At 36.2% G+C, this 16,353-nt stretch overlaps 1 protein-coding gene across 5 annotated transcripts in view; it reads left to right on the forward strand.

Annotated features, from left to right (window-relative positions):
* The window catches only part of ARHGAP6 (Rho GTPase activating protein 6), a 703,646-nt gene that overhangs the window by 619,144 nt on the left and 68,149 nt on the right, over positions 1-16,353 (forward strand). For all 5 annotated transcript variants that reach the window (XM_069063000.1, XM_069063001.1, XM_069063002.1 and 2 more), the window contains exon 3: positions 6,260-6,331. In XM_069063000.1, coding sequence (XP_068919101.1) covers positions 6,260-6,331 — 72 coding nt within the window. The remainder of the gene's footprint in view (positions 1-6,259; positions 6,332-16,353) is intronic.

Consider the following 16,353-nt stretch of genomic DNA (forward strand, 5'->3'; position numbering starts at 1 on the left):
AGGAAGGAAGGAAGGAAGGAAGGAAGGAAGGAAGGAAGGAAGGAAGGAAGGAAGGAAGGAAATGTCCTTAAATTCTGCTGTTTGTTTTGGTTTTGTCTTTTAATATGTCACACGAATAACCGTGGCCTCTTGGAACAAGAACTAGGACTCTCAAATTAACTCTAATTAATTTGCTTTGTTTAAGCCCTTACAGTTTAGGATCATTCAAACAGGAATAACATATTCAAAAACAAAAACAACTTCTGGGTTATAATTAACTTGCACTAACTGTGAGAAGGTGGTCTGAATTGAAAAATGTTTTACTTTTTAAAATGCATTGGCTACAGTTGCTCAGATTTCGGATGCCATGTTGTAGCTGATGTTGTGAACTTGGAGATCTACAGGAATTGTGACACTCAACAGATATAGGAAAATTTGGAGGAAGAGTGGCTTTTAAGGAGAGAAGATTATTACTTCCACTTTGGACATGTTAAATTTGAGATGCCTATGGGACATCCAGGTAGATGTGTTCACTAAATAGTAGGAGTTGTGGAACTGGAGCTCAGATTAGGGCTGTATATTTAGATCTGATGTAACCTTTGTAGAGATGATTATTAAATCCATGAAAGCTAATAAGACTAGCAAAAGAGGAGGGCCCCAAGACACATTCTTGGGGAACACCAAACAAGGGGAGGAGGTACATGGATGATAATCTAGGAAAGGGAATAGGAATGATAGGACAGGTACAAGTGAAGTATTTTGGAGGTTTTTTGTTTGTTTTGTTTTTAGAGCTGAGGAATAACATGCTTTTTATAGACTTCTAGGTGCTGGACAGGGAGTTAAAAAGACTTAATTTCAAATCCTGCCTCAGATACTTATTAAGTGTGTGAGCAAATCATATAACCTGTTCATGACTCAGTTTCTTCTTTTGTAAAATAAGAGTAATAACTTCTACCTCACAGGATTGTTTTGAGGGTCAAATGAGAAAATATATGTAAAGTGTTTTGCAAACCTTAAAGCATTATATAAATTCTAGCTGTTGTTTTGAGAAATAACCCATCAATAAGGAAAGATTGAAGATGAGAGAGAGAGAAAATGTTTGAGCAGGTAGTTTACAAGAGGAGATGGAAGGGGAATAGACTCATGGTCAAATGTTGAGGATTTGGACCACCCAACCCCAGAGTGTTAGAGGAAAAGGACCATTTTCCCCTAGAAAATAAAACTAAAGAGAGGACAATGGAACGCAATGTAGATGGTTTATTTTAGGAAGAAGAGAGAGCTCAGGACATATGGACTACATATCTCAGTAAAGCAGATCTTTAAGAGTTAAGATCTTTAGCTGAGGGAAGCTGAGGAGCTGGCATACAATGCTTGAAGAAATTGGAAATGGGACAGCTAGGTGTAGCAGTGAATAGAGCACCAAAGCGAACACCGACCTTGGAGTCAGGAGGACCTGAGTTCAAATCTGGACTCAGACACAACACAGAAAAACTAGCCCTGTGACCCTGGGAAAGTTACTTAACCCAAATTGCCCTCCCCCCAAAAAAGGAAAGATTAGAAAGTCTTTAACAGCCAGTGCAGACTAAAAATATTATAATGGGGCAAAGGGGTCCCAGTTGAGATTAGATAAAATAAATAGTGGACCAGCTGGTATAAAAATGCTCTTCAGCATTGTTCAGCACTAAACAAATAACAGCAGATGGTCAGGGTAACTCAGGGTTAGAGGTTATTAAGGGATAAGATAAGATAGAACAAGGGGCAAGAACTTAAGAAGGAAAGGAGAGGATATAACTGTCAAGTAAACAGTGAAGTAAAGGATTAAGATTGTGAAGAAATAAAAGGGGGACCAGAGCATGGGTGATAGATTGGAAGAACTGGAACTGAATATAGAGACTAGAAGTCACAGTGAGGATGAAGAATATGCTTAGCACAAATGAAGCAAAAAGAGAAATGAAAGAGGGGGTGTCCCCATTCCACTCAAACATAGGAGGTAGACATTGAACATACATATATGAACATTCATATATTTCTAAATATAGTCCTTTCTAAACTTGAATTTGTCTTCCTAATTCCTGAGCTAAAGAATCTCCAATGTTGCCAACATTCCTGCTGCACACCTCCCACATATTAAGATGACAGCTGCATACTCCTGAAACATATTCCTTACATGATGCATGGTCACATTCTATTATGTCCCAGGAATTTCATTGCAGCTGCTTTGTAGCATCATTTGGGGGTGATTCAGTCACATTAAATATATTAGTTGAAAGTGGCCAGGATATAAATATACCAATGAATAACACAGAAGCAAATCTGGTGAATAAAAATATTTAGGGGAACCACCAGATCTTAGTTGACTCCAAATCACATCCTATTGATAAATGCCCTAATACAGCTGCCTCCCATTTGTAGAAAGAAAAGGTAATCAGGAAGCACTAGTAGAAGTAGTATGTGTCTGACAGGAGCCAGGACCACCTGTCCTAACATAGAGACCTGTAAGAAAGTACAATGAATTGCTTTTCTCTCTTTACCTATACTGAAGACCCTTGGCTTTAATGTGTGTATATACATAAACATACACACACATATACATAAATATTTTGATTAAGGCACTGTGCTAGTTCAATGTCTGAAAAGCAGAGGGACTAAGGAATGTGAAATAAAATAGGAAAAAACATATTGAGACCAGATAATGGAGGACTTTCCACGTGAAGCTGTGGGTTAGTGTTTTATTCTAGAAGAAATAGGAATTCATTGAGGAGTTTGAGAGAAGAAAATGGCATAGTCATGATATTCAATTTCCTTAGTACATATCTTTGCATTAGCTGTACCCCATACCTGGAATACACTCCCCTCCTCATCTCTTCCTCTTAGAATTTTTTCTTTCTCTGAAACTTGGCTCAGCATCACCTTCTACATCAAGATCCCACCAGCTCCTGGTGCCTTCTCTCCCCAAATTACCTTGTATTAAGTTTGTATGTATTTTCCATATACTTACTGTTTGCCCCACCTAACATGGACTCTGGGGCGGGGGTGGGGGGGGATGATGACTCTGCCTGTCTACTCAAGGACTCAAGGACTGCCTGGATTCCAATTGGTTGGAGTCGCCATAGTGTGAGGAAGCCAGCTACTCTAATCATTCTCCACTCCTCCCTCACTCTCTGGCCTATTGCACTACTACCTTGGTCTGATCCACCTACATACCTACTGCCTAATCCCTGTACTGTGACATTTAAAAAGTTTAAGAGACATAATTTCTGGGTAATTAACCATTTTATTAATAATTCTAGCATTTTATTAATAAAAGGATTGGTCATTTGGCCGTCTCTCTCTTGGACCAAAGAACCCTCATGGTGATTGACTTATGGTTTATATATCCATGATAACGTCAATCAACTCCACTTGGTTAACAAGTAATGAGAGAGAATGAATGTTAGAGTAAGAGGTGTACTCACTTCAATAAGAAGCTGGGGAATGTAATGTATGTAATTAATAAAAGTGTAATTAATTTTTTAAAATGACTATGTCATTTACTTCTAAATTGCTTAGCCTTAGACAATCTACCCAAAGAATTTATATCCCCCACCCAAGCTTGAGTAGAACACAAAGAAACACAGTTTCACCTTAAATTAAATTCCTTATAAGATTGGGTGGGATAGCAAAACCTAAGTTGGGAAGAATAATAATCCATTCTGCTATCATCAGTCCTATCCTGCTGAGCCTTGACTTTAGAAAAAGGGGGAGAACTCTGGATCTCCCCAAATTATTGGTTAATAATCATTGCACTCTCCTTTCCTCCTGTGCTCTATTGCCAGCTCCCCTTTTTAGAATGTAAGCTCCTTGAGAGTAGGTGCCAATTTGTTTTCTCATTTTTTATATCCTCAGCACTTAGTACAGTGCCTAGTATAAACACTAAATCAATGTCATCTCTGTAAGTGTGCAGAATTGACAGTTGCTATCCTGTTCCGTTAGGGTGAACCCAAGTGAAAGACTATGGACAGCATCCAGAGCATCCATCCATTTACCTGCCTACCTACTTATTTATCTGTCTATCCATCTGTCTGTCTATCAATCCATCTATTTCTCTAAGCCATTGGAATGACTATAATTATAGTGGGAGAAAAAAGTAGGACCAAAGACAAATTCAGTCTCAGGAGGCTAAAAGAGAAAGATCAATTGCCAAAGGAGATTAAAAAGGGATAGTCAGATTTCCACTTTGACCAGTTTGAGCCTTGATTCCTGCTCTGACCCTGAGATTTCATTGCCATTCCTTTTCCAACTCATTACTCAAATATATCCTTCCCTTAACCTGCTTTGGAATTTCCTTTGCCTAACTGGTACTAAGTGACTTACTAGGTAAGAGTTTTGGTCTAGAATCAGGAAGACTTGTCTTCCTGAGTTCAAATCTGACCTCAGACATTTACTAGCTGTGTGACCCTGGGCAAGTCATTTAACCCTATTTGCTATCAGCTGCAAAATGAGCTGGGGAAGAAAATGACAAATCGCTCCAGTATCCTTGCGAAGAAACTTCAGATGAGGTCATGAAGAGTGAGACATAAATAAAAACAAGTGTCTGCAATCAGAACTTGAATACAGAAGTTTATTTTAAAAGGGTGGGTGCATATTTCCTTTTTCCATGGAGTTTACAGTTTAAATTAGATTGATATGGAAATAAGCAAAGTAGAATAGCAAATATGAAAAGAGTAGCATTGTTCCCAACTCTGAGGACCAGGCAACTTGGTTGGTTAGTATGAGTTCTAAATCTACCCAGGAATTAGTCTGATTCATTCAGAACTTATTATTTAATTAGATCTCAGATTAATTTACTTTACTTCTGGGAGTTTTTGTTTCATTTTTGAACCAATATAATCAGACACTTTGATTAAATAGCAATGGGAAAATCATATTTTAAAATGTATATCCTGGTATCATTTCAAAAAGCAATTTTATTGATATATTTTGTTTTTGTATCACCTAGATTTTCCAATATGCTCCTTATCCCTCTCTCTCTCTCCCTGAAAGCCATCCCTTATGGTGAAGAATAAAAAGTAGAGGGAAAAATAGTAGAAGTAAAGAACATATCAAAAATGTCTATTATTATATGCAAGGTTCTTTACTCATAGTTCCACAGTTTTGCAAATTAGAATGAGATTGTGCTTTTTTTTTGGAGGGGGGAAGGCAGGGAAATTGGGGCTAAGTGACTTGCCCAAGGTCACAGGGCTAGTAAGTGCTAAGTGTCTGAGGCCACATTTGAACTCAGGTCCTCCTGACTCCAGAGCTGGAGCTCTATTCACTGTGCCATCTAGCCACCCCCAAGGTTGTGCCTTCTTGTACCTTTCTATATACAAGACTAGATTGTATAATTTCACAGCATTCAGTTTCTGTCGTTTTGCTGTTATTGTATCCATTTACATTGTTGTAGTTATTATGTATGGTTTTCCTCTTTCAACTTATTTTACTTTTTGTCAGTTCATGACTTCCAATATTTCATTGTGTTCATTGTATTCATGATTTTTTTTATCACATAGTAATATTACATTATATTAATATATAACAATTAGAGAAGAAAATAGGGCCAAAGATAGAGCCTTAGGAGATACCCAGTCTAGGAAGCCAAATTTGTTTAACCATTCCCCAACTCAATTCATTGCTATTTCAAAAGGTTTCCTATGAATATTTTAGGTGTCTATATGGCCTTTGTTTTTGACTATGATTTCATTGATATACATATCTAGCAGTGGGATATCTGGGTCAAATACTGAGTGTTTTAATAACTTTTTTCATAACTCCAAATTGCTTTTCAGAATTATTAAACCAATTCACAGTTCCACCAACAATGTATTGATGTGCCCGTCTTTCTTTAAGTCCTCTTATATTGACTTTTCCTATCTATGTTATTCTAATTTTTTGGGTGTGAGGCAAAACTTGAGAATTGTTTCAATTTGAATGTCTCTTATTCTTACTGATTTGGAGCATTCTTTCATATGACTGAAAAATACAATTTATTAAAAAATTAATTTCTTGTAAAGGAAGATATTTTCCTTGAATGCAAGAAAATTAAAAGACATGGTCACCTAGTCTAAATTGTCAGTATATATCCTTTTTAAAGTCATTGGGGATCTTAGGAATTAATATTTGTATATTGACCAAACAGGTGAATTAATAGAATGAGATTTTTAATAGAGTGAATTCATAATTTTTTCAAAGAAATTGTTTATAACCTATAAAGGTAAATGTTTGATCCCATCCTAAAATTTTTTTATTTTTCTTATATTTACAGATGGACAGAAAAGAAAGAAATCCTTGAGAAAGAAACTGGATTCACTAGGAAAGGAGAAAAACAAAGACCGAGGTAAAATAGTTAATGAACTACAGTATAAGAATCTTTCACTGAGCATTAGCATTGGATTTGGTGGAATTTCTGTACTTCATGAATTCTGTACATGGCTCAGATACATTTAATTAAAATGAAATGCTATACTCAGTCTTTACTGCTTGACATTTGGGATAAGTATTTGGGTTTAATTGAGTTAATAACAGGTTTCATACATATGTATATACATACATATGTGTATGCATATAACACTTTTAAGACTTGAAAAAGCTTTCTATTATAAAAAATTTATTTATTTATTTTTAGTTTTCAACGTTCACTTGCAAAAGATTTTGAGTTTCATATTTTCTACCCTTCACTCTCTTTCCCCTTCCCCAAGACAGTGTGCAATACAATGTAGGCTATACTTATAAAGCATTTTCAAAAATATTATATCATTTTATCCTCACAACAAACATGGGGATTAGATGTTATTGTCATCCCTGTTTTACAGATGGAAAAACTGAAGAAGTCAGAGGTTTAGTGACTTGCCTAAAGTCACACAGTAAATATCAGAGGCTGTATTTGAACTCAGGACTTCCTGAATTCAGATTCAGCCCTCCATCACTTATCACTTACTAGTTTGGCAGTTTGGTAAAGTATTTATGCCTATTATCAAAGTAATTATATATTGACTTTATGCCCTCAGTTATGTAGGATGTGGTGCTAATGACTCTGAAGATAGGGCTCATTTCCTATACAGGTCAGTTGACTGAGCTTAGGCTAAGTGTGGTTCACAGACATAGACTTAATTCCAGATTTAGCCATTTGGCAAATTCGTGTTATTAATGTCAGGGAAAGAGAGAAAACAAATAGGAAAGAGAGGAGGGTGTTGGATGAGGGTATGATTGGCTTTTCCCACCATACTTAGAGCTGGAAGGAACCTTAGAAATCATATACCACAACTTCAAACACTGAGTGGCCATGCCTCACTTTTTCATTTTCTATCAGAAGAATGCTACATATAATGTGTGATCATCCACTAGTGTGCAGCTCTTTACATTTTCCTACCTAAGCCTTATTGTGTTGTTTTTGCCAGTCATAAAAACTAAGCCATCCTAAGGGGGGGGGGGAAGGGAGAGAGACGAGAGAGAGAGAGAGAGAGAGAGAGAGAGAGAGAGAGAGAGAGAGAGAGAGAGAGAGAGAGAGAGAGAGAGGAGAAAGAGAAGAAAGTGACTGAAGAGTTTTTTTTAAAGCCATAGGAAAAAATGAGAAAAAGTTCAGAGTAAGGCACAGACAAGCAGGACAGCCATAAAACTTAACATGTTTAATTTTTATATGCTTTTTAAAAAGCAAGCTAAAACAGACTCAAGATTTCATATAGGGGGCAGCTAGGTGACTCAGTGAATAGAGCACTGGCCTTGGAATCAGGAGGACCTCAGACACTTAACACTTACTAGCCGTGTGACCTTAGGCAAATCAATTGCCCCTCCAAAAACAAAAAAAAAATTTCATATAGAATCTTCTTTTTCTATATTTTCTATGCAGAAATAACAGTGTTGATTGGTATTTGTGAAGTTTAGAATAACAAAATGTATGTGTCTGTGTGTGTGCATACACTTTTAAAGTCTAAATCTTCCTTTCACTGATAAAGGCATATGAAACTAAGGTCAAAGTGTACCATATCAATATGGTTCACTTTACCATGGTTAATTTCTAGAGATATCCTTAATCAGAAAAAACAAATGTTTCCATACTGAATCCAAACTAGTTAGAAAGATAGAGAGATGAATACACATGCATATATATATGTGTGTGTGTGTGTATTATACATAATATATACATGTTTGTACATATGTGTACGTGTCTGAGTCTATGTACAACTAAGTGACACAGTGGATAGAGTGCTGGGCTTGGAATCAGAAAGACTCATCTTCCTAAGTTCAAATGTGGCCTGGGCAAGTTGTATGACCCTGGGCAAGTCACTTAACCCTGATTGTCTACATGTCCTAACCTGTAAAATGAACTGGAGAAAGAAATGGCAATCAACTCCTGCATCTTTGCCAAGAAAACATCCAAATGCACTCATGAAGAGTCAGACACAACTGAAAACAACTAAACAATATACATATAATATATATGTGTATACACTCACATATATACATATATACATATATCATATATATGTATTATTTAGAATGAATATTAACCAAATAACTTTTTAAAAAACCCAGACCTATTCTGGAAAATACTTCATTTCCCTGTAGTTAAAACTTTGCAATTTGACTATAGGAGTAACCCTATTGATTTTGTTTGTGTAGTGCATATGGCTTACTGTTACTGTAATTAAGAGACCTAGATTCAGGTCTCAGCTTTGGAACTCACTATGTAAGTAATTGAGCCAGGTCACCTTACCTTCCTAAGCCTCAGTGTCCTCATCTGCAAAATGAGAATGATAATACTTGGGCTTCCTGTCTCTAGAGTTGTTGTTAGCAAAGTACTTTGTCTCTAGAGTTCCTGTCTTCTAGAGTTATTGTTTGCAAAGTACTTTGTGAACTTTAAAGACTATAGAAATGTACTGGCCTTAGATGACCTTAGATGACCTGTTGAGTTTGAATACTCCTTCAAACATTTCTGAGCTCTATGATTCTGGGCAAATCACATCAAATCTCCAGGTCTCAGTTTCCTCATCTGTAATAGGGACAATAATGGCACCTAACTCACAGGGCTATTGTAAGAACCATATGAAATTTGAAATAATTTGCAAATCTTTTTTTTTGGAGGGGGGGAAGGCAAGGCAATTGGAGTTAAGTGACTTACTCAAAGTCACACAGCCTAGTAAGTGTATCTATCAAGTGTCTGTGACCAGATTTGAACTCAGGTCCTCCTGACTCCAGGGCCAGTGCTCTATTTCCTGTGCCACTTAGCTACCTAGTAATTTGTAAATCTTAAAGAATTAAATAATTGAATGTCATTGTTATTATTATAGAAATGTGAGCTTGATAAGAGAGGGAAAATGGTTTCTCTACAAAGAAGGGACCCAAATGATTAAACAATCATTGACTCTGAGGGATACCTACTATAATGTACTTTCTTTTACACTAATTTGTGATATTATCTGCACATTCCTAGAATTCTTGAGGGTCATGGCCCCATTTTAAAGCTCACTGCAGTCACCCAAGCCAGAAGTTACCAAGCTAAGAGTAACTTTGGCTGAGTAAGTATTTGAGGAAGGAAATAGAAATCTCTCCACAGTTAAGAAAAGGAATTTCAGAGTCAAGTCTCCTAAATTTTCAAGAATCAAAATAATCATTATTTTAACAGCAAATATTTATTGTAATTTTTATAGTTTCTAAAACTTCATAAAGTTGCAAAAAATAAGCACTGAGTTTGATATCAAAGGATATGGGTTTAAACCCCAGCACTGCTTCTTAGTGTTTGTGGTTCTGGGGAAATCATTTAGTCTATCTGAACTTCAGTTTTCCCATATATTAAATAAAGGAGATGGAATAGATGGTTTCTGAGGTGCCAAGCTCTTCCAACAGAACATAAATGCCTTGGGGTGGCTAGGTGGTGCAGTAAATAGACCACAGGCCCTGGAGTCAGGAGGACTTGAGTTCAAATCAGGCCTCAGACACTTAACAAAAAAAACTAGCTGTGTGACCTTGGGCAGGTCACTTAACCCCAATTGCCCTACCTTCCCCCTCCAAAAAGCAAAAAAACAAAAACAAAACATAAATGCCTTTAGGGAGGACTGTCTTCTTTGTTTTTGTAGTCCTGTTGTTTAGCTCAATATCTGACATTAGCAGGATCTTATTTAATTGAATAATCTTTTAAATTAATTAATGTATTTATCAATTAATTATATTTTGTTAATGTACATTATATTATGTAATAATTATAATTTCATTTTAAATAATTAATTATTTAATAATCAAGTCAACAAGCAGCATTTATTAAGTGCCAGCACTGTTGTTAAGCACTAGAGATACAAACAGCCCCTGCCTTCAAGGAGTTCAGAGTCTAACGAAGGAGATCACACGCAAACAACTGTGTACGAACAAGATATAAACAGGATAAATTGGAGGCAATCACTAGGGGAAACTTTAAAGTAGCATTCAATTATATAAATTTTTTTAAACTTTTATTTAAAATAGCATTTAATATTAAGGGTAAGTATATGTTGCCAGTAGGAGAGGGTGAACCATTTTGTATGATGTCAAAAGATGATGAATTTAATGAGTCTGTGACAGGTAGGTGGTGGGGTGGGGGGTGGTGAGCAATACCAAGCCTATAAACAACTTACATTTACATAGCACCTTACAGTTTGTCAAGTGTTTCCCTTCCAAGATGTTTGTGAGATTAAGTTTTACAACTATTATTATTTCCATTTTACAGCTAGGGAAACTGAGGCTAAGATAGGTTTAAGTGATTTGCCTACAGCAGGGGTTCTTAATCTGGAGTGGTCCATTAAGATAGATAGATATAGATAGATAGATAGATGATAGATAGATAGATAGATAGATAGATAGATAGATAGATAGATAGATAGATAGATAGATAGATGAATAGATGGATGGATTTTTAACATAACTGGTTTCCTTTGAAATCTTGTATATTTTATTTGATGCATTTAAAAATATTGCTCTGAGAAGGGGTCCATAGACTTTAACAGACTGCCAAATTAGTAAGTGATAGCACCAGTATTGAAATCTTCCTAACTGCACATCTAGTAGTCACTTCCCTGCACCAGAAGCTTATATTTATGGTAACTATATGGAAACTTTGAGAGGCACTACCTAAGTGTTCTGGGATAGGAACAGTGTGCTATATTATGGCACAGAACCAACAGTTTCATATTGTTTCCTTTCACTTGAATGTTAGCATTTGAGTTTCTACAGCTGCACATGTAAAAATGATAATTGTTTCAGTTTAAGAGCCAGAGAATAAAAAAAACAGGAAATTCTGAATGACCCTTCTCACTGGATCATCTAAAAATAAAGTTGAACAGCTTTTCAGAATGGAATTACTCTCCCACTGGAGAGGGTGTGGTTTATAAATGGTCCATATATTAATTGATCTGATAAAATGAATCATATTCTGTTTTATTGTAAATGTCATTTTGTAATAGCAGGACAATAGTAATATTGCTGTCTCCCTTTCCATCTAAACATGTAACCTGTATTATAGTTTATATTTTTACAAGCACCAATTCCAAGTCGATATTTATAAAGAAAACCTATCATATAAAGACTTAAGCTTTTTCTCCAGACTTTCCCCAAAAGTAATCTTTCTTCTACCACTAATTCTCCCAAGTGTTTTAAAATCCAACTTACTCTCCTAATTGGAAATCTAATCTAAATTGAGTTTGTTATTACTGTACAGCATGTGAATTAGATTATTTCATAATGATCTCAAAGACTATTATATACCTCAGGCTTATATAAAATATAAAATTAGTTGTTATTGTTGTTATTGTTTTAATATGGGGATTATTTAAGTTCTGGCAAGTTTTCTTCCTGCTTAAAAGTTATTACATCATTCTTTTTACAACTTAAGGGCATGGTTATATAAGAGTTCTTAAGCAATGGAACATTACAGTAGTAACAAATTGACATTTTTATAGCTCTTTGACATTAAATGTCAACAGAAAATGAAATAGTCAGCACACCTAGAAATCCCTGAAGGATAAAAATTGAAATGTTTAGACACAGTGCCAGTATTGGATAATAAAGAGCAAAGACAATGTACAGGTATGAAAAAAAATAATCTCTTCACTCTACTTGTATATTCCACCTAGGCAGGTAAAGTATATATGGAGCAGGGGAGTCATCTCACCAATATGAATGTATGGTACCAAAAAAAAGTCCATTTTTCACTGGTCTGTGGATAAAATTATTATTTCCACTGGCCTACTGAATTATAAGCTGGTTATCATTTCTTCTTCTTCTTCCTCTTCATCATCATAGCAAGACTTTATATAACATTTTAAGGTTTACAAAGTGTTTTGTATATGCTATCTCATTTAGACCTCACAACAACCCCATAAGGGAGGTGATATTTTTATACTCATGTTACAGATGGAGAAACTGAGGCTAAGAGAGATTTGAGTGACGTGCCTAGAGTCACACAGCTAGTAAGTGTCTGATGCAGAATTTGAACCTAATTCCTTCTGACTCCAAGTTAGGACTCTATCCGCTGTGTCACCTGGTTTCTGTAAAGGTCGCCTTTTCCCTTTGATTTTCTGTAATATTCATCTTTGACTAAGGGGAGATTTAGGAATGGAGCAGGACAGAGGTGTTATATTAATCAGTCAATCAATCAATCAATAAACAGTTATTAGGCATTTACTATGTGCCAGGCAAGATGCTAAGTGCTGGGGATACAAAAGAGGCAAAACTAGGAGTCACAAAGGGCTAATCCTTGACCCCTTCCCCTCCTACTTCCCTGTTGAGTAAGAGATTTCTATACACCACTAAGTGTATATTCTTCCTTCTTTGAACCCATAGAGATGAGAGTGAGATTCAAGCATCGCCCACTCCATACTATTTCTCTCTCCATTATGAAAACTCTTCCTTTCATGCCTCTTTTATGTGAGATCATTTTCCCCATTCTTCCTCTCTTCCCTCTTCTCCTAGTACTTCCCTCTTTGTCAGCCTTCCATTTTTTTTTGAGATCATCCCAACCTTTTGACTCACACCCATGACCTCTGTCTAAGTAGACTCTTTCTAACTACTCTACTTTTGATAAAGTTCTTATGAATTTCATGTGTCATATTCCCATATGAGATTGCAAACAGTTTCACCTTAGTAAGTTCCTCATGATTTCCTTGTCATGTATATTTTTTTGTCTCTCTTAAGTTTTGAATGTTGAATTTCTGTTTAACTCTTTTTTTTTTGTCAGAAAAGTCTGAAATTCCTCTATTTCATTAAATTTCCAATTTCCCCCCTGAAGGATTACACTTGGTTTTGCTGCTTAGGTTATTGTTGTTGGTTGTAAACCTAACTCCTTTGCCTCCTGGAATATCATTTTCCAAACTGCTCTGTTTCTTTAACATGGAAGCTGCTAAATCTTATATGAGCCTAACTATGGATCCACGGTATTTGAATAGTTTCTTTTTGGCTGTTTGCGATATTTTCTCCTATATGGGAGCTCTGATATTTTGCTATAATATTCTTGAAAGTTTTCATTTTGGGCTCTTTCAGAAGGTGGATTGTTTCAATTTCTATTTTGTCCTTCAGTTTATCTGGGCAGCTTTTCTTTATAATTTCTTGAAATGTGATGTCTCAGCTCTTTTTAAAAATCCTAGCTTTTAGATAGTCTAATAATTCTTAAATGATCTCTACTTGATTCATTTTTCAGGTCAGTAGTTTTAATGATGTTTTCATGATTTCCCATTTTCTTTTATTTTTTCATTCTTTTGACCTTGTTTTATTGTTTCTTGCTAATTCATGAAGTCATTAGCTTCCACTTGTCCCTTTTAATTTTTAAGGAATTACTTATATCAGTGAGCTTTCATACCTCTTTTCCATTTGGTCAACTGTGCTTTTTAAGATTTATTTTCTTCAGTATTTTTTGTGCATATTTTGTCAGGCTATTTTGCATTACTCTCATTTATTTTCCCAGTTTTTCTTCTATAACTCTTATTTGATTTTTTAAAACCTTTTTTTTTTTTGCTTTTTTAAAAAAACTTTCTTTAATTCTTCTAGGAATTCTTGTTGGGATGGTGTCCAAAGTGCATTTTTCCTTCTTTGAGTCTTTACTTTTAGATGTTTTTACATAGTTGTCTTCTTCTGAGTTTGTGTCTTAAGCTTCCCTGTCATCATAATTTTTCCAGCCTATTTCTTGACTTTGTACTATTTGTTAGTAGTGACTTCTGCTCACATGAAGGGAGAGCAGAGGTATTACTGTGCTAAGCTTCAGGGTTTTTTTTTTTTACTCTGCTGTTTTCACAGTTGGTTTTGGGGCCTTTTGGTGCTTCCAAAGTGATACTATCCAAAGACTGGTGGGGTCACTATTTTCCTGGTCTGTGCTTTGGTCTTGGGCCCCTGATCTCTCACAACCACAATTCCTCTCCTCCCTATAATTATAGCTCAGAACAAGGGCCCCTACTCCCTGGTGACTGCAAGCACTCCTCTCCACTCTAGAACTGTGACCTGGAACTGGGTAATGGAAAATGAATTTATCAAATAATGCCCAGTTTGGCACCCATTTCTGACAGAGAGGACACCTGGAATCTCTTTCTGTATTCAGGTGTTCTGTGTTTCAGGTTTCAATCCTCCTACCATCTCTAGCCAGTAAGAGTTGCTCATAATGCTTGCTGCCACTGCCTGCAAGGCTTACACTTGACATTGCCAGTCGTGCTGCATTTCCATTCAGCCCCCACCCCAGTGTCACAGAGATCTCCATCTGAAGTCCTAAGTTGTCCTGGGCTGGAAAAAATGTCTCACCCGGAACGTTTTTTTGGTTATTCTCCTTTAGAGTTTGATTTGACATTTTATTTTAAAGCTGTAAGAGGAGAAATGTTGAGAGAATTCAGCTAAAATACTCACTTTTCTATCCAATGTTGGTTCTGCTCCTATAAATACTATATTAGCAAGGTCACGCTAGAGGTCACAACCTTTAAAATATATATCAGAGACAGTGGGGCCAGGACTAGTAGGCAAAGACATACTATATTCACCAGTCACCAAATTTGGGGAGGGTGGGGAAAATGTTTTAGAGGGATAACTTGTAGTGACTTGAAAAAAAATTTTTTTTTTGCTTTTTGAAGGGGGGAAGGTGGGGCAATTAGGGTTAAGTGACATGCTTGAGGTCACACGGCTAGTAAGTATTAAGTGTCTGAGGCCATATTTGAACCCAGGTCCTCCTGACTCCACGGCCAGTGCTCTATTCGTTGCACCACCTAGACGCCCGTATTTCATTTTTAGTTTATGGAATAAAACAAGCATTTTCCTAACATAATATAATTTTTAAAAGATGATTGCACATAAAACTGCAAATCTATTGTATACAACTTGGTATTCCTTTTGAATATAGCGATGTTATCTTGTAAATTTCCTTTTCTTCTTCCTGCCCTTCTTGCCCCACCCTGAAGATGGCTACCATTGGACACAAATAGGTGTGAATGTGTATATACATGTGTGTATATATATACACACACATATATACATGCATGCACATATATGTATATATGTACGTTGTTCTGTACATACTTCTATTTATCAGTTCTTTCTCTGGATGTGGATAGTATCTTTCTCCATATGCCACTTATTTTTAATTTGTGTATTTATACTAGTAAAAATGATGTATTCACTCAAAGTTTTTCTTAAAACAATATTGCTGTATTCAATGTATTCAATATTTACTGTATTCAATGTTCACTCTTCATTATTTCTTGCAAGTATTTCCATGTTTTTCTAAGATCATTGAGCTCATCATTTCTTATAGCACAGAAGTATTCTATCACAACCATACACCACAACTTGTTCAGATCCTGGAAATTTCCAATCTTTTGCTACCACAAAGAGCTACTATAAAAATCCCACTGGCATTCAGAGTTATAATTACTATTTGTGAATTTCCCTCCATCTTTTTACTCACTATTTTCTTTCTCAGACTCTCTTTTTACTCTCCTCTTTTGCCTTATCTTTTCCCCCCACCCATCTACCTCTTGGAATGGTGTGTGGATTGGGATTGAAAGGATGGGGGGGGGGGGGCGGCCAGGTAGCACAGCAAGTAAGAGTCCAGTGTCGGGATGACCTGGGGGATCAAATCCGGGCTCAGACACTTAGCATCCACCCAGAAACACCTGGCCATGTAACCTTGAGCAAGTTACGTAACCCCAATTGCTTATTAAAAAAAAAAAAAAGGATAGGGGGAGGAACTCTTGTTGTGACTGTTCAACATGGTGGACAGAAGAGTTTTGCATTTAGTATTTGTTTGCTGTGGGACTACCAACAATTATTTCAGCAGTCACTTTCCTCACAAAAGCTCTTAAGGATTCCTTCCCCGACACACACACACACACACACACACACACACACACACACACACACACA

Source organism: Petaurus breviceps, unplaced genomic scaffold, assembly GCF_028583685.1.
Source record: "Petaurus breviceps papuanus isolate PSGF00001 unplaced genomic scaffold, PetGlider_PUasm1.0 90515, whole genome shotgun sequence".
NCBI lineage: Eukaryota > Metazoa > Chordata > Mammalia > Diprotodontia > Petauridae > Petaurus > Petaurus breviceps.